This window comes from Muntiacus reevesi, chromosome 17 (genome assembly GCF_963930625.1).
Source record: "Muntiacus reevesi chromosome 17, mMunRee1.1, whole genome shotgun sequence".
In the NCBI taxonomy this organism is placed as follows: Eukaryota; Metazoa; Chordata; class Mammalia; order Artiodactyla; family Cervidae; genus Muntiacus; species Muntiacus reevesi.
Window position 1 is genome coordinate 15,983,579 of NC_089265.1, and position 22,236 is coordinate 16,005,814.

General features: G+C 42.5%; 1 protein-coding gene across 2 annotated transcripts in view; it reads right to left on the reverse strand.

The window, feature by feature from the left end:
- TEK (TEK receptor tyrosine kinase) overlaps positions 1-18,286 on the reverse strand; it is a 108,205-nt gene extending 89,919 nt beyond the window's left edge. For both annotated transcript variants that reach the window (XM_065908066.1, XM_065908067.1), the window contains exon 1: positions 17,875-18,286. In XM_065908066.1, coding sequence (XP_065764138.1) covers positions 17,875-17,926 — 52 coding nt within the window. In that variant the 5' untranslated portion in view covers positions 17,927-18,286. The remainder of the gene's footprint in view (positions 1-17,874) is intronic.
- Between the last annotated feature and the right edge of the window lie 3,950 nt (positions 18,287-22,236).

A 22,236-nucleotide genomic window follows, 5' to 3' on the forward strand; every position in this document is an offset into this window, starting at 1 on the left:
TTTAACCCATTTGCTCTTTAATCCATTTGGAAATAACTTTGGTATATAGTAACAGGTGGGATTTTTTTAAACAAGTCCTTTTTTTCCAAACTAATTTTCCCAGAACTATTATTCCTTTTCCTACTGATTTGTGTCCTTTATAAGATATTAAAATTTTATATAAATTCTGATTTTGTTCTGGCCAATCCAGTCTGTTGATTTATGTGTTCATATTCTTGGACTGTACCCCACTGTTATTACACTATGACACTCTGCCTTAAGATCTAGTAGAGCTATTTCAAAGACATTACTCTCCTTTTTTACACCTAGAACTTTCTCAACTATAGCTCCTGCTCATTCTTCATGATAAAATTCATAATTATTGGGACTTCCCTGGCAGTCCAGTGGTTAAGACTCTATGCTCCCAATACAAGGGCATGGGTTAAATTCCTGGCCAGAGTGCATGGCCAAAAAAAAATCATAATTATTTTGCTAATTTTTTAAAAACAGTATTTTTCTCCCAATGCTACTTTGTATTTACTGTAGGTATCATTTACAGGTATTTTCACAAATTATTCTATATAATCCTCAAACTCAGGGTGGGCCAGTATATGCTGACTCCATTTTTTTCCAATTTTTATTTGACTATAGTTAATTTAAGATGTTGACTAGTTTCTGCTGTATGGCAAAGTGAATCAGTTATAGCTACTCTTGTAAAGATTCTAGAAAGCAACATCTTTTGATGAGAATTATTAGGGAGAAATGTTTAGAACTGAATGTGATGAAAATTACAAAACCTTGCTGAGAAATATATAAGAAAATTATAGTAGTTAAAATTATGTATCTGTTTTGTAGAAGAAAATATGACAAAAATGTAACTTTCCCCCAAATCAGATTAGCAGAAACCTATTCATTTATTGAATATCTACTGTGGTTAGGGCCTGGACTAGGTGCTTTAAAAACTGCAGAAACCTCTATACAATGTTGAATGTCAATTATATCTCAATAAAACTGGGGAAAAAAAGATTTATATCAACCTGAAAAAAACATATGTCTACCATGAGAAAATACTTATCTGTCAGGAATGACCAGCAGAGGTAGTGATGGGAAGTGGTAACTCACTGGGACCTTGTATTTTATCCCTTATGCCAAAATATGGAGGAAATATTTTACCAGACAAATACTTGAATAATCCCCATGGAGTGAGGAATGCTGGGAAGAGAAAATTCCTGAAAGCCAAACTTGAGGAACAATACAGGATCTCTGCTAAGATTCCAGAGGAGAAGGGGCTGGATCCCCAGGCTGGCTGTTGTATGGCAGAGTGGTGTATGCAAAGTGGAATTGCCTGGAAGAGTAGAGGCCGTGCGAGGCAGGGAGGAGAAACAAGGAGGCTTGGAGCTGGAGAGGAATTTAGCCAGAGGAAAGGCGAGTTGTCGACTCATGAATTTATTATTTTACACCCTAGACAACACAAATGTCTTCTCCTTTGACCCAGTGAAAGCGCTCTGTTTACTTGCTGATGCTACAGAGTTGGATCGTTTTACCTTGTTTGGCATCTCAGAGTGCTGAGTCTTGCTTCTAACTGGATGTGGGTGAGAAGAGGCCTGCTGCAAGCCATCCAGTCACATCTGGGCTACACAGTACACAGAAATCCTGCCACCCACAAGCCCTAATCTGACTGATTTGACTGCACCCAGCCACGTGCTTCCATCTCTACTGCCTGCTGTCAGAAACGCCCTCCTGGTGCTCTGCGATGACCTAGAAGGATGGGATGGGGGTGGGCAGTGGTGGAGAGAGACTCAAGAGGGAGGGAATAAATGTATACATGTAGCTGATTCACTGTTGTACAGCAGAAACTAACACACCATTATAAAGAAATTATCCTCCAATAAAAACAATTCAAAAAATAAAATTGCTCATCTCAAAAAAAAAAAAAAAAAAAAAAAGAAGAAAGAAATGCCCTCTTGCATTTGAAAGTCTGATTCCAACCAAAGAACACTGATTGCCCCAGAAGGAATCCGTTATTCTCTCTCCTGTGCTTCCCCTGTACTTCTATGGAAACTTTACTGCAGTCTGAGTCGTTTACGCATTCGTGTATGAACAGTCTATCCTCATCATCAGTTGGGCTTCCCAGGTGGCTCAGTGTAAAGACTCTGCCTGCCAATTCAGGAGATCCAAGAGACATAGGCTCAATCCCTGGGTGGGGAAGATCCCCTGGAAGAGGAAATGGCAACCCACTCCAGTATTCTTGCCTGAAGAATCTCGTGGACAGAGGAGCCGGGTGGGCTACAGTCCATGGGTTGCAAAGAGTTGGACACGACCAAGTATGCACACATGCATCATTAGTTGATTCTATATTTATGAATTTACCTATAGTTTATTTACAACCTCAAAATTGATACTCATGTTGCCTTCCCAGTCACCTGAACACACACATGGAGCAGGGAAAACCCTGAGTCATCAGACACATCTGTTCCCGACTGAGGTGAAATAAGGCATTGTTCTACTGGGCTCTCAGACAACCAATGTCCTCTGGAGGGTTTATTTGGTGCCACCTTTTCACATTTTTGCGCTTTTTGTTGGCAAAGACAAAACAAAACACACAAGTGCAAAACTGGGTTATGCATTGATCAGGTCACTAAAATGTTTGGACTTGCAGAAATCTAGCTCAGTTTTGGTGGTTACAGAATACAGCTACCATGAGTAAGAAGAACATATTGTACATCCATCTGCAACTTACATCCCAACAGCAACCTCCATAGCAACAGACTTTGTTTCATTCATCTTTATACTTGCTGGCCCAGTATTAAGCACAGAGTAAGAGCTCAAATAATACTAAAGACTAGAATGGGTTAGGAACGAAGGAGATAGTGGGATGGAATAGAACAGAGTAACATTTATACAATATCTTGGAGACAGGGTGTTCCTAGGAGTAATAGTTAGTGGCATAGGGAGACAGAAGAAATAATGATAGCTAATATTTACTGAGCGTTTTTTATGAACATGCACTTGGCTAAGCATTTGACCTACCTGTATCATATAATCCTCACAACTCTTCAGTGTGGTAATACCACTATCCCCATTCTACAGGAAGGTGAAATGACTTGCCTACGGTCACATAGCTAACCCATTGCTGAACAGGGCTCCAGTCTAGATTAGTGGCACATAATACCACCTGGCAAGGTGAAAGGTGGGCTTGGTGGGGGGTCCTAAACCGTGAGTTTCATCAGGAAGTGGCCCCGAGGAGAGGAAGAGAGCCCCTAGCAGAAGTTAGCTTGAGTCACTGGCTCTCCCCAGACTTAAAGGGAAGACAGTGATGCAATGAACGATTTCCCCCCAAATGGCAAAAAAAGAGAAAGAAACCAGTTTTTTGTTTGATTCCAGAAGGAGCTGGCAGAATTCATGCATTACTCAAATTGGAATCACACTCCGCTGATGGCTTGTGGACTCTAGAGGCAGTCAGTGGTCAGGGGGCTGTGTCCAGCACTGCTGTGAGATTATGACAGGCCTCAGAATACAGCTGAGCTTCTGCGGCTGTTATGTGTTTCTGGCTCCAGTTCCACACCTCTTGGCAGATGGTTTGTGTGAAAATCTCTGCTGACTCTGGGTGTGAGAGATACACTGCGGGGGAGGGGTGTGTGTGGTGCGCAGGCTGGGAGAACCGGGCAGCACAAAGCCAGCCCAAGCTGCCAGAGGCCATATGGTCACTTATAAGACAAAGAAAGGACTTTATACATGAGTGGTTTGGAGGATTTTCAGAAGGTCACTCCTTTGAGCCCTTCTGCTGGTGGGAAATGGCCGATGCTGAGCCAGTTTATCAAGTCAACCCTAAACCTTCCATAGCCACTCTGGTGGCAAAGACCCCAGATATCCTCATGGATGGTGATGGGGGGGGGGGTGGATAAAATTAGTAGCAATCTTAATACTTACTTAGTGTTTTCTAAGTTAAAGTGCTGTTCTTAATGGTTTACATGAACAAATTCATTTAATTCCCCCTCCCCAAGCCCCAAAATGTAAGTACTATTATGATGCTTGTTTTTCAGATGAAGACAAGTAACTTGCACCACAGCGCAAAGCTAGTAGTAGCTGTAGTAGATCGAATTGTTGACCCCCAATCTTCAGCTCCCTTTTGCATCATTCCCTTGCTTTGGCCACATCATGGGGAGAACGTAGTTCCCAGACCTTGATTTAGGGAATGACAGTGTGCTAGTTCACAGCCTAAGCCTTGAGAAGACTCACTTGTTGATTTGTTTCTACTTAGCACTCTTGTGTTTCTAACACCACCATTAGAACACCCCCTTGGGCGGGTCCAAGAAGGGTGAGATGCATGTGAGCAGGTCACCCAGACACCTGGCACCTGAAGCAAGAAGCAGAGCTGCAGCAGCTGCTGCGATCTGAAGCAGAACCTCAGAACTGCACTCAGCAAACATCAGGTGAACCGCAAATCACACACAGACATGTGACGAATGATAAACGTTGGTTTAGTCACTGGGTTTTGGGAGTAGTTTGTTACACAGCGATAGCTAACCAATTCAATGGTAAAAATGGAATGCAAGCGCAGGCAGTCTGACCAAACAATACATCTAATTTATATTGCTTTCCACACTCTCTGCTAAGGTGAAGAAACAGCCTCTAATGAGCTGAGTAAGCTTGTGCAAAGTGCTAAACTCCCGGGGCCTCAGTATCTGTAAAATGAGCAGGTTCAATCAAACCCATATTACTTAAGCTATCAAACATAAGCTCCACATTACACTAAAAAAAAAAAGTGGGTGGGGGGAGAATTCAACAATTCTCCTGGAATTAGTATTGTGTGAAAAAACAATTCAATAACCCTGGACTAGATAATCTTTTGAGTCTTTGTCGGTTCTAATATTCCTTATTCCAGGTAGCAGTGTGTGGCTCCCCTGTGTACCTCCATTACCAAACATTTTTGAAATTAAAATAATTATCTAATTCAGGCAATTTAGGACAACATCCATGGGAAGGGGAGAATACCTGTGATGGAAGAGGTTTTTCTCTATTTCCTTCAAACCTCAGCATATCCTCCTAGCACCTTGAGCCAACAATGGCAGAGGGGACCTCACCTCTTCCCCTACCAGATCACCCTAGAATCAAGTTTACCGAAAAGCACACAGAAACAGGAAGCTGCCATGAAATGGGACATCTCCCAGAGAGGATCTATGCTTACTCACTCCATTTCCTCACCTCTCTCTTACTCTTCAACCCAGGCCCTGCCCACCCACTGGAAATGCTTAGCAGCAATGCCTAATTGCCAAATTCTCCAGTGTCTCTCGTAATCCTGGCTCCTGCCTTTGTACATCTTGACGTAGATGAGAAACTCCCTCCTCTGGCTTGTCTCCTTGAATGCCTTCAGCTTCCTCTTCCTCCACCCACATCACCCCTTGACACAGGTGTTCCCGAAACAAACCCTTTCTCCTCTTTTTGGCAATGTCATCCCCTCACAGGGCTTCTATCCCATATCCTGACAACTCCCATAACGGACTCTGACCCTGCCCATTCAGCCAACCTCCAAAGCCAAGTTACCTTCTCCCCAGTCCAGCTCCCCAGCTTCGGTCTTTGTGCCCTAGAAGGTAGCCACACAGAACCACTGCACAAACATTTCTTCAACTTTTTACCCCTCGTTTTTCACGCTTCTTGCTTGGCCTAGAACACCATTCCTCCTCACTTCCACTCCTGATTTCCCACAAGGCATGATCCTGCTCATCCTTCTCAAACGTCACCCTCTTGGTGAGACCCATGTTTTCTTCCAGAATGACTCCTCCAGCCTTGACACTCCTAAGGTGCACTACAGGCCTCTAACAGAGCAGAGCTTCTCAGCTGCCAGACTAAAAGCCACCTAAGGTCAGATCCCTCTCTTAACCATGTTTGTAACTTGAATGCCCAGCAGACTCCCCCCACACAGAAAGGGCTCACTACATGTTAGCTTGAAGGAACGCATATAACTGACCTACTTGTTCCTCCACTTTGGCCACTGCCCACTAGTTTGCATGCTGACTGTTGGGCCTTTTTTGAGGAATGCTCAGGGTGCCCAAGGGGTAAACTAGGTATTAACTGTAATTTATTAATAAATATCCCCTTTCCAGGTTTCCTGAGAGGAGCAAGATTAGAGTCCAAGGCAGTCCTCTGAGATAGGTTGATCACCAAGAGACTCCCTTCTGCTTAATCCATTAGTATTATTTATGTGCCCAATTACTTTTCTATTTTTAATTTGAACACACACACAGAGTTCTAAAAAAGTATTGGTTCCCTTATTCTTTTAGAGCAGTATCTCTCAAACTACATTAATTTATACAGTATTTTCATGATTTTTTGCTGAGTCTACATGAGACTTGTATATTAATTATTCTATTAACCACTCTCTTTAACTCATCTTTTTTTTCTTAACCTCATATAATGCTAAAATACTCATGAAATTACATGATTGCTATGATATATTCACACATATGGACTTCCCAGGTGGCTCAGTGGTAAGGAATCCACATGCCAAGCAGGAGACTTGTTCAACCTGGGTCAGGAAGATCTCCTGGAGAAGGAAATGGCAATCCACTCCAGTATTCTTGTGTAAGAAATCCCACAGATAGAAGAAGCTACAGTCTATAGGGTCGCAAAGAGTCAGACACAACTTAGCAACTACACAATAACAATACACACATATATCTATATACACATAATAATTTCATAATTAAAAAATGCTCTTCTTAAATTGCATCACATAAAATCATCTTTCAGGCCAGCAATAGTGTATATAGGACACTTAGGGAAGTACTAGGTCAGAACATTGAATCCAATGCAAAACTATTATTAAAGCGTTTCTCTCCCAGTCAGGATACTATATTTGGTGCTGAGAATGCTAATGTGTCATTTAGCCCATAATCTAGTGGGAAACCTGTCAAGTAAACTGTAAAGTGTGATTTAATATTCTAAGTTCTATGTCAGGGACAAACGCAAGGATACCTGTATCCAACACCTCTTGGACACCAATGCAAATCTTCCCCATTCCCACTTTAGCTCCAAATGCTTCTGCAATTACTGCTGAGCCGGCCTCCATCAGCTTTGAGCAGATGGAACCTCAAAGTAGCTCACTCGGAGCCTGTGGGAGGATATCGCACTTCCTCCCCTGGGACTTTCTATGGCACAACAGCGCAGGACCCCAGTAACTAATCAGCTTCTTGCATCTACATGAGCCTTGAACAAAGGAAGGAAAGCAAAGTATGAAGGCCCAGAGCCACACTTCATGAGGCTCCTTGGAAGTTATGGAGCACCAGGCATTTAGGGCTTCCCTGGGGGCTCAAACGGTAAAGTATCTGCCTGCAATGCAGGAGACCTAGGTTTGATCCCTTGGTCAGGAAGACCCCCTTGAGGAGGACATGGCTACCCACTCCAGTATTCTCTCCTGGAGAGTTCCATGGACAGAGAAGCCTGGCAGGCTATAGTCCACGGGGTCGCAAAGTGTCAGACTCGACTGAGCAACTAACGCTTCACTTCACCAGGCTTTTGAGGCAGTGGCCAGCATGACAGTAAGTGCATGTATGCTTCCATTCCCCTAGCCCCTCATTCTTGCTCCCTAGATCAATTCCCAAATAACCTACCAGGAATGAGCTTAGTCTGAAGTAAGGCACACTGCACTGGGAACTGACAATGCCACATAAGATTTTCAAGACTTAGGGATTAATAGGTTTGGGATAAATGAGGCGGGAACAATCTAGAGCAAAGCATCCTAGAACCAATTTTCGGTCAGGGTCTGAGGAAAGAGGAAATTGGGGGCTGGCAGGAGAAAAAATGGGGAGCACCATCTTGCCAGCTGGTAGGGCCATGGGAAGGAACTCCCCAGCTGACACTCCAGATTTTCAGCCAGAGCCCAAGAACACACAGCTCTAAGGTTTTCTCCCCTTGTTCTGAGACAAGGCCAGGCTTAGGACAAAAGGAGGCAGTGGGGTAGTAACTCAACAACAGGGAAAGGAAAGGTGGGGAGCTCCATCCAGCATAGAATGAACTGCCTGCCCTCAAGGATAGAGATGCGCTTTAAAAAGACGGACATTAAGTGACATAAGAGCCTCTAGCTTTGTTTATAAGTAAATAAGAACATCAGATTTTTACTGAGTGCTCATTATGTACCCATACCATACAGTGTACATTTAAAGTAGTATCTTTTAAAATCTTCCCCCCTGAACTACGTGAAGTTGTCACAATAAACTCTGGAAAATTCTTAAAGAGATGGGAATACCAGATCACATAACCTGCCTCCTGAGAAATCTGTATGCAGGTCAGGAAGCAATAGTTAGAACTGGACATGGAACAACAGACTGGCTCCAAACAGGAAAAGGAATACATCAAGGCTGTATATCGTCACCCTGCTTATTTAACTTATATACATCATGAGAAACGCTGGATGAAGCACAAGCTGGAATCAAGATTGCCGGGAGAAATATCAATAACCTCAGATATGCAGATGACACCACCCTTATGGCAGAAAGTGAAAAAGAATTAAATAGCCTCTTGATGAAAGTGAAAGAAGAGAGTGAAAAAGTTGGCTTAAAGCTCAACATTCAGAAAACAAAGATCATGGCAACCAGTTCCATCACTTCACAGCAAATAGATGGAGAAAGAGTGGCAGACTTTATTTTTTGGGGCTCCAAAATCACTGCAGATGGTGACTGCAGCCATGAAATTAAAAGACGCTTACTCCTTGGAAGAAAAGTTATGAGCAACCTAGACAGCATATTAAAAGGTAGAGACATTACTTTGCCAACAAATGACACTCTAGTTAAGGCTATGGTTTTTCTAGTAGTCACGTATGGATGTGAGAGTTGGACTATAAAGAAAGGTGAGTGCTAAAGAACTGATGCTTTTGAACTGTGGTGTTGGAGAAGACTCTTGAGAGTCCCTTGGACTGCAAGGAGATCCAACCAGTCCATCCTAAGGGAGATCAGTCCTGGGTGTTCATTGGAAGGACTGATGTTGAAGCTGAAACTCCAATACTTTGGCCACCTCATGCGAAGAGCTGACTCATTTGAAAAGACCCTGATGCTGAGAAAGATTGAAGGCAGGAGGAGAAGGGGATGACAGAGGATGAGATAGTTGGATGGCATCACCGACTCAATGGACATGAGTTTGGGTGAACTCTGGGAGTTGGTGATGGACAGGGAAGCCTGGCATGCTTTGATTCATGGGGTCGCAAAGAGTCGGACACAACTGAATGACTGAACCATTACTGATACTGAATAAGTGGCGCTAGTGGTAAAGAACCCACATGTGAATGCAAGAGACATAGGTTTGATCCCTGGGTCAGGAAGATCCCCTGGAGGAGGAAACGGCAACCCACTTTAGTTTCCTTGCCTTGAAGCACCCAAGGAAACTGATGACTCCAAGTGAACAGTGTCCTCACTGAAGAAAGAGAACATCTTGCTCAAAAATTCCCAGAGGACAGTCCATGTGGCCCTATTGGGTCATACATCCTCCATCTGAACCAAGCACTGTCATCAGACTGACAGTACACAGATCAGTGATTGGCAGTCACATCACTGGAGGGAAAGCTTGGTGGCTTTTGAAAAATAGGAATGCTAGGCAGTCCCAGATAATGAATGTCCACAATATTTTAATCTTAGTGAAGTCACTAACATTTTGTGAGCCTCAGTTTCACCATCTATATTAAACAAATAGTAATACCAATTGTACGAGATTATTGTAAGATATTAAAAGTCATATTAAACGCTTGGCACTTGGTGACATTCAGTCCACGGTAGTCATTTTTGTTATTCCTGGTACTGTTATTGTTTTACGGTTGTTTTTTTGACAACGGGATGAGAATTTGAGGCCCATCTCAGATTCCCAGATGTCTAAAGGACTTCTGTCCCTGGGGTGGAGTCCCCTCTGGCTCTGGAGCCAGACGCCTTGTACAACCCAGGCTCCATGTGCCAAGGTTAAGCTGGTTCACCATCTGACGGCCGCGGAGCAGCGAGTGCCTCGCTGGCCCCAGCAATGTCAATACTGCCTTCCTGACTCCGCCTATTGTATCTGGAGGAAAGTGGCTGGGCATTGTCTTCTAGTGCTCCCCCCAGGAAGCATGATATCACCCTCTAACAAAAGCGGGAAAGCTGACAGATCTGCTGAGATGGGTGTGCCCACCGCACACACCTCACTGATCAAGCCCTGGGCAGGGGGCTGTGACCAGCGGGGAACAAACAGCAGCCGCCCATGTGCCCCTCTGCCGGCTGCCTGATGGGCTCCCGTGGCTCATCTTTAGGTTTTTTCTCCCTGTCTGTTAAGTGTGTGCCTACCATGTTAGACCTGGCACCTCTAGGCAGTGGGAACACACACCCTCTAATCAACAGCTGTGTTAAAAAGGGTCAGGACTCTGTCCGTCTGGCAGGTTCATGTGACCACACCTGCCTCTGTGGCCTTTAGGAAGGAACAAGGGAGAAGGGTGATCAGAGTCCTGGAGTGACAAAAGGAGGCAACGGGGGAGGGATGTAGAGGAAAGCAGGCAAGTCTTGATCTAAAAAAGCATTCTGGACATGTGATGCGAATTAAGGAACCGTCTGACTGGTGGGAATTGGGTTATCAGTTTAAAATTCCAGAACTAAGGGAGGCAACTTTAGATGTTCCCCTTCCTGAAGGCTGGGAGTGATGCCAGCTGATCCTCCGACATCCCTTCCAGCTCTGGCTCAGCTGTGCTGTCAGTGCAGCTGGCTCTCTGTGAAACAACACACCTGCAGTCTGATGCCCCCAGGCCAAGCCCGGACGCTGTCCCCCTGCGGCCCCCATCTTATTGTCCCCTGCTTTAAACTCTCTCCTTCTTAGCCACAGCAACACCAATGCTCTGAAATCCCAGGAAAGGAATCTGTCCGGGTTTGCCTCTCCTGCCAGCTCCTGGACTGCTTCTTCATGGAACCCTTGGCTATCTCCTCTTTCTCTTCTCTTCACTTAAATCTCAGTATGTGTCCATGTTCAGGACCTGACTTACTACACACACAGATTCCTATGTCTCAGCCCCTTTCCCAGTTCTCTTCTGAGTTTCAGACCCAGAGAGCCCAGTTTTGCTAAATACCCACCATTAACTTGGAAACTCAAAATGAACACATGCAAAATAACTGTTTGTTTCTTGCCAGCTTGTCATCAACCAGGTTCCTTTTGTCATGTGTCCCAACACAGTGAATGGCAGCACCATCACCCAAACCAGAAGCCTGGGGCAATGTTTATTCACCACCTTCTCTTCCCACAACCTCCAATAAATAACCAATCACCAGTCCCTACAGTTTCACCTCCTAAACACTTTCAATTCCCCTCTTCATCCGGGCCTTCCTGCCTAGAGAATTGGGAAGCCAAATTGGTCCAGGCCTAAGTTTCTGCCATGTCAATACATGCTCCACACTCTTACCAGAGTGAATTTTCCAAGACGTAAGTCAGATACAATAGAACAAACACCATACTAAATCTCCACACGTACAGAAAGAGGTACAGATGACTTAATATGACTAGTGAGGCCCTTCCTGATCTGAACCCAACCTTTATTCACCACCTCCTCCCTATTTTCCAGCCTTACTCAACTTCCCTGAGCTTGCCCTGCTGTTTCACACCCCGTGCTCCTTCTGATGGGAAATCCTTTCTTCCCTTTTCCTTTTTATCTACTTTGTTTAAAAATCACTTGGCCAAAAAAAAAAAAAAAAATCACTTGGCCATGAACAACTCATAACTACATCAGCCATAATTTTGGGCACTACTCATTACTATTTAGGAATTCTGGGAAAGTGAGGAAAATCTAACCTACAGATTATTTTCAATACTAAATTATATCCATATAAATTTAGCAATTGATGAAGTTAGCATTATATGTTTTTAGTAACTTATGTTTAATTTGGATTTTAGAATTGCATTTTTAATTTTTTTTAATTTTTATTTTATTATTATTTTTTCCATTTATTTTTATTAGTTGGAGGTTAATTACTTTACAATATTGTAGTGGTTTTTGCCATACATTGACATGAATCAGCCATGGATTTACATGTATTCCCCATCCCGATCCCCCCTCCCACCTCCCTCTCCACCCAATCCCTCTGGGTCTTCCCAGTTCACCAGCCCCGAGCACTTGTCTCATGCATCCAACCTGAGCTGGTGATCTGTTTCACCCTTGATAAATACATGTTTCGATGCTGTTCTCTTGAAACATCCCACCCTCGCCTTCCCCCCCAGAGTCCAAAAGCCTGTTCTGTACATCTGTATCTCTTTTTCTGTTTTGCATATAGGGTTATCATTACCATCTTTCTAAATTCCATTTTTTAAATTACTGAATCCAATAAGTATTTTTACAGCTCTTGAAAAGCTAGATTTTTATATACACCTGAACTAGAGAAGATTGAGGGCAGGAGGAGAAGGCAATGACAGAGGGTGAGATGGTTGGATGACATCACCAACTCAGTGGACATGAGTATGAGTAAACTTCAGGAGATAGTGAAGGACAAGGAAGCCTGGCATGTGGCAGTTCATGGGGTCGCAGTCAGACACGACTTAACAACTGAACAACAGCAATAATTACATTATTTATCATAGCATCTTATAGTTAATTCTCCTATATTTATCTTTCCTACCAAAATGTGAGTTTAGCAAGGGGAAAAAATGATTCATCCTTTCTTTGGGTCTGGTATCCAACACAATACTTGGTACAAAGTAAGTCCTCAATATGTCTTCAGACTGAAATGATAGTTGAGAGAATAAATGAATATGGGCAGGCAATAACTCAATAAATATCTATTGAATAAAAACTATGCATATCTTTAAAACAATATTCAACAATCATACAATACATAGTATTAGGTAAAGCTCTTGTTAAACCCACTTTCATGAGTATACCTTTCATGTTTCACACCTGAGAGAAGAAAGGGATTTTCTTTTGACCTTATTTACATCAAATATTTAACATAAGCCAATGTTTTAAGATATAAGTGATTACTACTTGCAATATATATATGAAATTGATTATTACTGTTTTTATTATTTCAATGTTTAAAAACCCTTCGTATAACAACAAACGCTTTCTCTCTTTTTTGCAGGTCTGCTGTGGCATATCAAAAGTTTCTTACTGTGGCATATTAAACTCTAAGCACTATGGAGAATAGTAAAGAAATAATACCCTTTTCAAAGATGTTAGAGATTAACTGGGCTAAATCCATGTACCAGAGCTCAAAGACACAGCCTGTGTGGTAAGGGAACTCAGAATTAGGAGAACAACATCATGAAGAATTGGCCTAGGCAAATTGGGTTGAATTTTGTCTGCAGAGCGAGTGTGACGGATGTCTTTTCCAAATGGATAGAACAGCATGAACAAGAGCCAAGAGGACAATATACATCAATCATGGAGAAGGACGTGGCTGAAGTGGGACAGCCATGAATGGGATAGGTGAGAGAAAGCACGGGAAAGTAGGCCCAGTGTTCTGGCTCGTCAAGTGGGGAGAGACCGGTACGAAATTTGAGGAACCAGCTAATGTTGGGGGCTTTTAGAAGGAGACTATTTCTATGAGTAGTAAGTGACCCCCCCCCCCACCTGGAAAAGATTAGACTGGTCTTAAACAAGCACAGTGATCCTCAGAGCAACACTTCTCTTTCAATTATACTAGCTTCACTTGCTAAGAGTTCTTACTGGCTGACTAATGCATATGCATTATCACACTTGATGTTTATAATGATTCTAGGGGTCAAAAGCATTTTCAAATGTAAAAGATGAGAAAACTGTGTATTAGAGCAGTCAAATAACTGGTCCATGGTCACCCAATTTGAGCTTAACTCCAGTTGTGTAAGAGTCCCTGCTGACTCAGCAGCAAATAAACTGCCTGCTAATGCAGGAGATCTGGGCTCCATCTCCGGGTTGGGAAGATCCCCTGGAGAAGGAAATGGCAACCCACTGCAGTGCCTGGGAAATCTCATGGACAAAGGAGCCTGGTGGGCTATAGTCCAAGGGGTCACAAAAGAGTTGGACACGACTTAGTGACTAAACAACAACAACCAGGTGTGTAATATCACAATCCGTACTCCGTATTCCTTCTCCTGCCTTCTTGATGAACTCCACCTCAGTCTCAGAGCAGTGGCTTCAAAAAGTCATCACAGCCCAATGGCATGTACTTTTTCTTCTCTTAAGCCAAGTTGATTGAGTTACAATTCAGTGTAAAGAGAGCGTAACTGGGTCCACATTCAGAAAACACACCCAGTTTGATTTCAGTAGGCAAAGATCTTGGTGGCTCTTCAGAACCCTTATCTACCTCCTAAGTGGTCAATGAGAAGCCACGTAGTGAAACGAAAAGGATCCTCTTTTCACATTCCTAAAATCTATCCATCATCCAACCTGATCCCTCCTCAGAGTGGGATCTCACTCCTCGGGGGGATGGTGATCCGGCTTTTAGAAAGTTTCTATCGATAAAGTCAAACTCTATCCTTTGTGCAGCTCCCTCAACCCCTGCATCCCAGACCTGGAGAAACACAGCATCAATCTATGGTGTCATCTAAATGGGAACTGATAAAAAATACTCCTTCTTCATCTCTTCTCTCCTGACTAAACATGCTCATATGACAAAGTGTTTAAAGCATGTATCTTTCTGCCTGTCTACTCTGTTTGCTGTCAAATTTCTCAGTGTCACCAGTGTTTAATGGGTATGCTTTGAGCAGTAGATTGAAGCAATTGCCATCTCTAAGTCAGACCTTATATTTTTACTACGCAAACAGTTACAGCTATGTATTACCATTTTAGCAAGGAAAGCATGTGTTGGCTCCTGTAAATTTTGTGTATCACCAAAACTTAGATGTCACCGATAGAACTCTCAACACACCAGATCTCTCTGATACGGAACATAAGCTATTTATTGAACACCAATGCATAACTTGACTTTTATCTATTTTGAGGTGGTATCTTTTGGCTTTGTTTCAGCCTAGACAAATCTGTTTGAATCCTGATTCTGTGCTCTAACCAACAAACCATCTACAGGGAATAAATTGGTGACACAATCACACACACATTTTTTTTAGGAATAAAGTTCCAGGAGATGAATTGATAATGTCAGAAAAACCTGGAGCTCACCCATCTGAATCCCTGGAGGATATATAGCATAGTCTTCTGAGATGAACTGGACAAGTCCTTCTCTCCAGGAGAGATGTTTAAAAGCACCAAACTCTTGAAGGAAGTTCTCCCAGGGTAGGACTGAAAGGGAGAGGCTGAGACCTCCCAAAGACAGAGTTTAGGAGAGAGTCTGGGGAGAGGGTAAAGCTCCTCCCTCTGAGAATAATTCCCAGGTGTGTCTCTGGTCCTAGCTTCCACACCTCTACCCTTGATTACTCAGGCTTGCTACTAGCCTTCTAAGATCTACCCTAATCAAGAGGTTCCATCTGTGACCCCTTCCCTGACCTTAGAACTGAATCTCCTCTGCCACTCCAGACAAGATACTCACTATCTCTGAACCCAGGTTGTTACTCAAAATGCCAAATGAGACAGGAAAGAGGCAAGAAGGCATGCTATAGAGACTTTCCATTGGATCATGTTGATATGATAAAGCAGAGAGAGTGATTTGTTTTAGTGTTTTTCTTTCTATACAATGCTTTAGAGAGAGCAGCCTGGTTTGGTGAGAATGGGAGAGAAGGGGAAATTTAGTATGTTTCTGAGAACTTGTTTGTAAGCTGGTATTGGCCATGATCCTCCACTGGGAGGGAAATCTACCAGAATCTAGGTGGATTTGATAGCAGTCTTCTAAAAGCTACATACTTCCTCTTATGCATTAGTGTCTACCACCCAGAGTCACCTTCACTGAGGTCAATGTGACATTCTTTTAGTTCTATTTGTTCAGAAGCAGGGAATGAGGAACAACCCACTGAACTAGAGAGAGAAGTCCATAAGTCAAGAGCCCCTCGCTCCATTACTGTAGTCCACCAGTGGAGTTTGGTTTAAAGAATGGGATCCCATGCCTGTAGACATAACCATACTGGATTCTTGCTGTTGCAACGCTCAAGCCTTCAGTATTGATATTCACGAAGGCTTTGATGGAAAATGTAAGTTAGGATTTAGCACAGCAGATCTACTCCAGAAACCCACGTTATTGATGTTAACCTTCATTTTCAACAAGAGCATGAAACCCCTCTCCTTGAGTCTCAGCCTGCTGAAGTTAGCACTGTACTTTCAAGAAAACTAAGGTTCAGACACAGTGTAACTGCTTTGCCACATAACTTTTGTGGATGTGTGTGTTTGTTTAAAGGTATTTTAAAACAAAACTGGGGTATAGTTGCTTTACAATGTTGTGTTGGTTTCTGCTTTGTTTGATTTTATGACAGCTTTTCTAAGCCTCTATCGCAAAGTGCCATAACATAGTCAGTAAGGGGGGGAAAGAATTAAAACAGAGAGAGAGAGAGAGTGTGTGTGTGTGTGTGTGTGTAGTATTTAACCTAAAGAAGTATTTCCGAGCCACTGTATATGCCTGAGCTTTGCATTACTATAATCCCTGATAAAGAAGCAGTTCCAGATTTCAAGGTCACTAATAGATGTCATACAGAAAAATAGCAAATCGAGAATGAAATTATGACAATTATTTGGCTTAAACGAGCATATTGTTGGAGAAATCAACATTATTTCCACATGAATATAAACAATTTCTACATAAATACTGAAACTAACTCAGATAATCTTTCATTTCCTGGCAATCTGTGTTACTCAGTCTTAAAATATTACTATATCCTCAATATACTGATTATTGACAACAAACTGAAGAGCTATAAACAAACTACTTTCCACACAATTCTGTTATCTTATTGGATTAATTTTTGAATATTTAATAATATTGAAAACATATGAAAAATATAAAATAGTATAGCCGATACTTAGTAGAATTTGATCCAAGTATACCTAATATAACATAGCCTACATCATTAAGTTCAGTAAATTTTCCCAAATTCATTTCCTATATCAATTCTATTTTCATTATAATAATTCTAATGCTTTCAAACTGAAGGAGAGAGATTGATGGCCATTACATTGTGATCTGTATTTCATGATTTGATATCACTTTCATAGGTATCCTATAGGGTAAGTAAAGGACGAGCCACGCCGCCATCTAGAGAATCTGAGCAACAAACACCTTAAATCTATACTCAGGCCAACCATTCCTTAAACCCACAATAGGTTTCAATACACTCCTGAGGCCAGTGATCTGGGTAATTGCCCAAACTTTCATTTCACTGGGCCAGTGAAGACTTTACAAATCACTATATGCCAAATAGTTTTTAAAATAAAATACAAATTATATAACCCTTATCTCCCTGACCCCAACTATAGTGAAAAAAAAAAAAAAAAAGCCAAAAAGCCTAGCATTTGACCACTTTGATTAAAATAGGATGCAAATACGAAACCTTTATAGAAAAGCATTTTTGTTCTCATTTTTAAAAATGATACTCTGGACAGTGTCTTAAGTGGGTCCCCATCATTCTCAGCATAAATTTGACTTTTTTCAATGACTGATGATTTTCTCTGATGCAGGTAAAGCCAGGTTTGTTCTTTTTTTGTATAGAAAATAAACAAGCTAGAATGAGAAGCAGTAAAATAATGTCCCACAGTAAATATGTCTCTTCAAATAAAGTGACCTAATCAGTCCCCACAGCGTCTGTGGTGACACAAGGGGCAATAATCCAGAAGAGAAACTAGAAAAATCGGTTTACACCACGAGGACTTTCCAGGTGAATCCTTCCATATATTGAATGGAGACTCACAGAGAAACAGTCCGTGTCACAGCTGCCCCTTGTTAACCAGCAATAAGCGTTGATGAGAGAGCCCAGAGTCACTAACTGTTAACAAAAACTTTTTAAAAAAAAACAATTAAAAAAAAAAAAAAAAACAATAAAGCCAAACCTTACCAGAAAGGAGCAAGCTGACTCCGCAGAGAACTAAGCCGGCTAAAGAATCCATGCTTCCCCAAATTTCTCCATCCAGTTTCTGCGGACATGCATGAGGTCCCAAGGATCCTTTCAAACACCCAGAGGTTTGTGACTTTCCATTCGCCTGTCCCACTAGGTCTTGTTTACAAGTCAGAGGCAAGAAGGAACAGCATAGAAGCGGGCAGTCACAGTCTCATTTCTGTCTGAGCACAGGGAGGTTTAAGTTCCTTTTTCCTGTTTCCTTTGTAGATTAGGATGGGAAAGGCTGTATCTTAAAGGCGTTTGGTATCAGCAGGGCTGGGGGCATGGTAAGCCCTGTCCATCTTGCAATTCATCAAAACACTTATCTATGGCGGCTGCTGCTGCTGCTCCTGCTGCAGGGGTAGAGGAATTTTAGTTGGAAGTGTGGGTCCTGGTCAGCACTTTCAGAAACAATAGGGGTATCCTCTCTGAGGCGGGAAACTGAGAATAACAAGCCCTCCACCTATGTATGGTATGTGCTGATGACCGGCCCTTCTCAGCTCTGCAACAGCTCTCACGGGTCTACTTGGGAGCCCTGACAGAAGGGGCTTTTGGGTGTGGAGAGCAGTTTTGGCTTTTGTTTTCTTGTTTTAACCCCACGTGGTTTGAATGGGGGAAAGACGTTTTCGTGATGAGAGAACACAACCCCCCGCCCAAAACAATTAATGTGGGTTAATTAACAGTGAGGTCAATGCTCAATGTGGCCACAGAGACCAGAGTCCAAAATTGTTAGCCTGTTTTCCTTTACACAGATGGCTTCTTTTTTGGCCAAGAGCCCAAAGATATCTATGCTACTGGCTACCGCATTTATTTTTTTATTAACAACTCATCTGGAGATGATCTAATTTCTTAAAGAACTGGCAGAGAAGGATTTCAGTAATAACTAGGAGGGATTTCGTGGTTACTGGCCAACTTGCTTTCAGAAGTAAGTTATGTCCAAGATTTTTAAAATAACCTGTGTAAAAATCAAATAGTGTAAGTTTTAGGTGGGGATAAATAGTTTAAGATTTAGGTGGGGATAAAAATATTATTTAAAAGAGCAGAGAGAGTACATAGACCCAAAAGAAAATAATCACTGGGGTAACCATATCTACAACAAGATCAGAGACCCTAAATTTATCCAGATGACAATATCACGAAAATACGAATTCTGAATTTAGCACGGAGAGCCCGTAACTTAGTCATCACTTTGCCTTTATGCCCTAGGAAAGAGGTCTCTGCTCTTTTTCCTACTCACCACAGGAAACGGCAGATGCTGCTAGTCTTGCCTGATTTCTGTCTTGGGTTTTATCACTTTAGTGATGATCTTGAGAATCGATTGATGTTTCCAGGCAGCTAAGGTAGAGAAACTCAGGCTGTGTTTTCAATAGACCTGAGTTCAAACACTGGCTCAGCCGTGTGTAACCTGAGACAAGTTACTGAAACTTTGAGTCTCAGTTTCAGTAGCTGTAAAATAGCAATAATATCTCCATCAAGGGGAATTTTTGAGAGGATTAAATGAGGCTTGAAAATACATAGAAACATCCGGCACAGTGTCTAATTCATAGGAGACTTTTGTTAATTGTGTTGACATATTCATTTCGTCTTTCCATTCTGTCTCTAAAAGCTTCCTCCAGAAGGCTAGTCTCTATTTCTCTGAGATGGCTTCAAGTCTGGCATCCTAAACGAAGCAGTCTAGGAGTCAGGGATTCTGGGTACTAGTCCCAGGTCTGCCATGATCTGCCTGTGAGGCCTTGGGCCATTCACTTCCCATCTCTAGGCCTCGGTTTCCTCAACCATGTAAGTGAAGGATTTAGACTGGATATGACTAATTTCCCTTCTGATGGTAACATCTCATAGTCTCAATGACTAAATTGTCCCACTCAGCATCCCCATGCTGATTCCTAGGTCCTTTCATTTGGGCAGTTCAAAGAAGATGCTGTGTATCTTTGTCACTGTGAAAACCTAAGGGGTGGGAGGGTCACAAAAGTGCTTTATTTAAGCACATGGTATCTGAGACTTTGTGAGCCCCACTGGCCCCAAGCCATGTGGAGCAGCAGTGGAAGGAAGGCCTTGGAAACAAACAAGTCCCAGCGCACCTTCCTCCCCAGGCGCAGCTTCCCCTGTTTGTGCTTGATGGGCACACAAGGGAGCTGTCATTGCTCTTTCTCCTTCCTGCTTGCTGGTTCTTGCGGGCTGAAGGTGTTGCTACCTTGCGTCCTTACCTGGGCTGCCTGCCTCTGTCCAGCTTCATCCTTCCGCATCATCTAGAATGATCTCCTCCTACCCAGAGCTGTCAGTCATGTTCTTTCCTCCATTATCTGGAATGGGAGACTCATTTTCACTCTTCTCTCTGTTACCCAGAAATGTTGCTCAGTTTATTTTTTCATTATCCAAAAGAACTATGTAGTTTAATTTCATCTTCCAGGATCCAGAAATATTATTCCCTGTAATCCTTTTTCCCGTTGTCCAGAATATTGATTCCATATAACAAGCACTGCTGGGTTTCTTGAGTCTATGATTATACAGCTAGTTAAAAGGTGAAGCAACTTTTCTCTGGGACGTCTGAACGTTTGGTGTGTAAATTCCAGGTGTAAAGTGCAGGTAACTTGTGAACAAAAGTTCCCAGACATGCTCTGACCCATTTCCTGCCTTACTGGTCTTAGAACATGGCAAACCAATTGAGGAACAACAGTATGAGCTTCACTACCAAGTGTGGGGCCAATAGGTCAGCAGAGCTGATTGGCAACAGGTTGGGAAGTTGCAAAACTGGATGGCATGCCAGAATTTCCAAGGGAAGGGAGAGGCCATTTCCATGTCTGGACAGGACTTTCCCCAATACATAACGTATTAAGGAAATACCACATACTTGGACATGGCCACAACCCTTCTCTTGAAAGCTGGCTGCAGTCATCATCAGGGCATCTCCATACCCTGAGGAGCCTTGCTGGGGACCAGCTGGGTCAGCTCTCTGTCCTCAGCAGTTCCACCCACTCAGGAACGTTGGAATGCTCTTCCCATTCTTGACTGATTAATACCTAGTTATATTCTGGGTCTCAGTTTCAGAGAGGTCTTCCCGGACCTGTTCAATCTGAATCACATCTCCCCTGTTATTCCTTCTTACCATCCTCTCCTTTTTTTTCACAGTACTAATCACAATTGGTAATCATATACTTGTGTCTTCCTCTTTTTAATGTCTCTTTTCCCCTCAGCTGACTGATACCTTCATGAGGCAGGAAACATATTTAATTGATCCACCACTGAATTCCTAGATCTAAGCACAGTGCCTGGTAAGTCATAGTAGGTCTTGAATAAATACTTAATGAACTAACACATGAATGAAAAGACTCCCATCATTGTTTATATACTCATACCTTGAAAAGTCTTTGGAGTCAGGCAAATTTAGATTGCAAATATAACTCATATCTCTGAACCTCAGATTCCTCATCTTTAAAATGGAAGTAAATAATGTCTAATTCATGAGACAACATATACATAGTATCTGGCACAAGTACATATTTAATAAGGGCTTTCTATAGGTTTCTTCTCCATCCACAACCACCATACCACCCCTGGACTGCGATATAGAGTTATTTGCAATGAGGGAGCAAGATCCAACAAAGACTAAGTAACCTGCGCACCTCTGGGTAGCACAGGGAGTATTAGAAGTACTAGCAAAGGGAGTATTAGAATCCTGGTCTCTTGGTTTCCAATTTTTCGCAAAGTTTCATATATGGCTCTCTTTTTCACAGTTCATCTGTAGACCACAATGTGCAAAAAAGTAGATAAAGAGAAATGTAGCCAACATCACAAACACCAACCCAGGTGTTTAGGAAAGAAATCAGGCCTTAAGAAAGAATTTGAAATTTGACAGGTAATGGAAAATTTTGATGATACTGATAAATGCAGACATTTAAAAAATTTATTTATTTGTTTTTGGCTGCTGTGGGTCTTCATTGTCATGCGGGCTTTTCTATAGTTGTGGAGAGCAATGGCTACTCTCTAGTTGCAGAACACTGCCTTCTCATTGGGGTGGCTTTTCTTATTGCAGAGCAGAGGCTCCAGGGAAGCTGGGCTTCAGTAGCTGTGGCTCCTGCGCTCCAGAGCACAGGTTCAGTAGTTGTGGTGCATGGGCTTAGTTGCTCCACAGGATGTGCGATCTTCCCAGATCAGGGATCAAACCAATGTCTCCTGCATTGGCAGGCAGATTCTTAACCACTGAGCCCCCAGGGAATCCCAAATGTAGACATTTATCACTGTGCTTCCAAACTAGCAGGAAGTAATATCAGAATCTGTGGGCACCCCACTGCCATGCTCTGGGGAAGGGAAAGGGACTTCCTC